Below are 3,538 nucleotides of genomic sequence, written 5' to 3'. Positions count from 1 at the left end.
TAAAACATTGATTCCGGGCATTCGGTCAGGGAGGTGGCTCTCTATCGTTCATGATATTTAGGCCCTCCCATAAGCCAATTTTAATATAGGATTAGTAACAGCATCAGTTTATTTGTAAAAACCCAAAACATTGCTTTATTTTGTGGTAAAGTCGATGTTTTGAATGGGAACATTTCTTTATGACCCAGGGAGTGGCTTTGACCTTGAACCTTGACATCAAAACTTCAGTAGGCTACTCTATGTGGCAGGGAAAGAGAGATGGAGAGAGAGATGGAGAGAGGGGGTAGATAGTGACAGAGCTTTCTAAAACGGACAGTTCTATTGCTTGATTCTGATTGGCTGAGTTTTGTTGCGAAATGGTTCATTTACTGCATCTACAGTATATGCTAGGCTGATACCCGTTCGGAACGATGCCCGTTGGGGACACATGCCCCTCTGGTTATGCAAACCCGTTGTCCTGGTTGTTAGAGAACCCGTTATACCCACTGGCAGAATACTTATCGTAACCATTATCATAGTACATGGACGCCAGTCTATGATGTCAGTGCTCTGACGTCATATTGATGACATCAGGGATTGCCATACATGGGTATAAAAGGGACACAGATAGACAGACATCTCTAAATATGAGCATAAAAAGGGACACGGACAGACATCCGTTCTGCACGACTGCCGAGCCGACCGACTTCCCACGCAGCACAACACACCCTCCATACACTTGCCAGGTTTGAAGTTGATCGGTGAGAAGGTGCTCAACTTACGTGGGGGACAGACAGACTGACACCCACACAAAGACACAGTGCATTTATAGATGTACAGGTATATAGACGAGCCCACACATAGAAGACAGCCGCCATAGCAACCATGATGTCATCCAAAATAAATGGTAAAATGGTGCATTTATATAGTGCTTTTATCCAACACGCTTTACAATGTGTATTTACGTTCAACCAATTCACAAATACAAACTGACAGCAGAGTCAACGATGTAAGGCACCAATCTGCTGATCAGTTTTGCTTAAGGACACTTTGACACTGACCCAGGGGGAGTTGGGTGTCTAACCGGGAACCTTCCAATTCCATGTGGCCGCTCTACCTCCTGAGCCACTGCTGCCCCCAGATACTATTGTCCAATCAGCTCGAAGCTGTGATGCACCAACTTGGGAGAGTTGAAGGTATAAATGTGTGAGCCGTGTGCTTAACAGAATGAGGTTCGTAGCGATGCCCTCGCCCACACAGAACTCCTTTGTTATTGTTCTGTACCTTGTCGTGCACAACCTGCTGTTGCCCGTAGAGGCGGACATTGCTGCTTACTCATTCGACAACATAAGCAGGAACTTTGACGATATTCCGGTGCTTTTCAGCGACCTCCTGCCCAGAGATGGGCTCAAGGGCTTCCTCATTGGTGCACAGCCAGAGAATGCATGTGAGCCCATTGCCCCGCCCCCTGCCTCCACCGGTTTCATTGCCCTCATCAACAGCTCTGACTGCAACTTTGATATCAAAGTCCTCAATGCTCAGAACGCCGGGTACGAGGCCGCCATTGTTCACAATGTGAGCTCTGTGTCCAGTGGCTTAATAATAGTAGGTGACACCTCTGGTGATATGACATGGATAAACATACGCATCCCATCTGTGTTTGTGACTGAGGAGACTGCCAACTCTCTGAAACAGAACTATACTTATGACAAGGGCGGTTATGTTGTCCTCACGCCAGACGGGTTAACCCGAACCCTATTATGGTTAGGGGTAGGGTTAACCATAATCCAAACCCTATTCGGGTTAGGGTTAGGGATGAACCCAACGATAAACCCAACAGAGTTAGGGTTAAGATTTCTCTTCATCTTGGGATTCTACCTCTTCACGTTCATCTTCACTGTCAGAGTTGATCTTTTGGAGCTATTAGCGGACCGTCGCCGCCGGGCCCAGAGAAGCAAGGACCTGCTGAAGAAACTATCATTCCACAATTACAGGACAGGAGACCCGTACGATGTGTGCGCCATCTGCCTCGGAGAGTACAAGGAAGGAGACAAACTTGGGGTTCTGCCCTGTTCCCATGCCTACCACAGTGGATGTGTGGACACCTGGCTGACCAACATGAAGACCTGTCCCTTGTGCAGGCGGAACGTCGACAACCAGGAGATGGAACCAGAGGGGATATTTACTTAATCACTTAAGTAGGTTGACCATCCGTCCTCTTTTGGTGGCCTGTCCGGCCTTCAAATGTCCGGGATTTTCCGCGTGTATCTGTGTATCACAGTCACATACCATTAAAGCATATGTATTTAAAATGCACGTTCAATGGTTAGTTTGGAAACACACTCTGAGGGGCGGATTTCCACCCCGAACCCCGGTTCTTTATAGACCTGCAAGCCCATATCAACACTGCAAAGCATAAGACAGGTGCGAGGCGAGAGCTCTTCTGAAAATTAAATTGACCGAATATTTTGTATGACCTGGCAAAGCAGAAGATAATGGTAAAGAATGGGCTACAGTACCTCTCTAAGATAAGCCTTCGCGAGCCTTAAGATAAGACGTAAGAGAGATATAGCCTATTATTTTATTTTGTTACTAAGCTGAATATTCATACAGAAGTCAAGAGGTATACTTTAAATAAATACATAACTAATATAGATAGAGCATATTTGAGTAAATTTAGGAATATGTGAATGATTTCTTTGTTTGTTATAGAGATTATTTTGAATCTGAATTTCCAATTCAAACAGGAGAAATGCTTTAAATTATATATATATATATATATATATATATATTATATAGGCCAGATAGTCTCAGAATATGGTCATCTTAACTTAAGCCCTATATATTTTGTCGTAAGTCAATTAAATCTGTGTTGAGTGGAAGTGAAATCGCTTTTGGCACTGCGTTGTTTAGAGTCATCTCAATGTGCGATTCAAATTTGGGGTAGATTTGGGGGTTCATCACGTGGCACGCACGCTGTTAATGGTTATAATCAGATGCAGATTATATTAGGTCTATAATGTACTAAAACATTTTGTTATTAATGTAAGGATTAGCACAGCACTACTGAAATGAATTTGGCATACAAAATACATGTGTTTCCAAACACATGTATTTTTTTTATTGTACTAAAGAACAACAACAGTACTTTTGCTCTGAGCAGTGCTCAGAAGGGAGCAATGTGTTTTGGCGTTCTCTGCAGTTTTCTCCCTTATTATAATTTTTTGCGACTCAGGATTTCTAACTTTAGTCCATTGTGTATAAATAGTGTTTTTAATAGTAGTTTTTAATTCTTTTGTCAGTATTGGTCTAGCATAGCAGTGGACATATCAACTAATTTCTATAAAATCGCTTTTTTTGACAGCTAAACTGTTTATTTGTAGATTCTATAGCCCCTTTGATGTTCTTATTGTTTGATTGAATCGCTTATATATTTGTAAGTTTTTCCACACTTTCCAGTTTCCACAAAGTGCTGTAAAAATAAAGTTTATTATTATTATTATTAACTCCATCCATCCATCCATTCATTCAATAGATATGAAAAACAATGATGATCTTG

General features: G+C 42.3%; 1 protein-coding gene across 1 annotated transcript; it reads left to right on the top strand.

Moving 5' to 3' along the window:
• Positions 1 to 1,221: 1,221 nt before the first annotated feature.
• Positions 1,222 to 2,169, top strand: LOC308090688 (E3 ubiquitin-protein ligase RNF13-like; the record flags this gene model as incomplete). The annotated part of the gene is made up of 2 exons (XM_080435953.1): positions 1,222 to 1,721; positions 1,884 to 2,169. 2 exons carry the CDS (start codon positions 1,222 to 1,224, stop codon positions 2,167 to 2,169), a joined length of 786 nt encoding a protein of 261 aa, XP_080292079.1.
• Between the last annotated feature and the right edge of the window lie 1,369 nt (positions 2,170 to 3,538).

Source organism: Gymnoscopelus braueri, assembly GCF_963280865.1.
Source record: "Gymnoscopelus braueri genome assembly, chromosome: 8".
NCBI classification, from domain to species: Eukaryota; Metazoa; Chordata; class Actinopteri; order Myctophiformes; family Myctophidae; genus Gymnoscopelus; species Gymnoscopelus braueri.
This window is presented reverse-complemented; position numbering and strand designations above follow the sequence as displayed.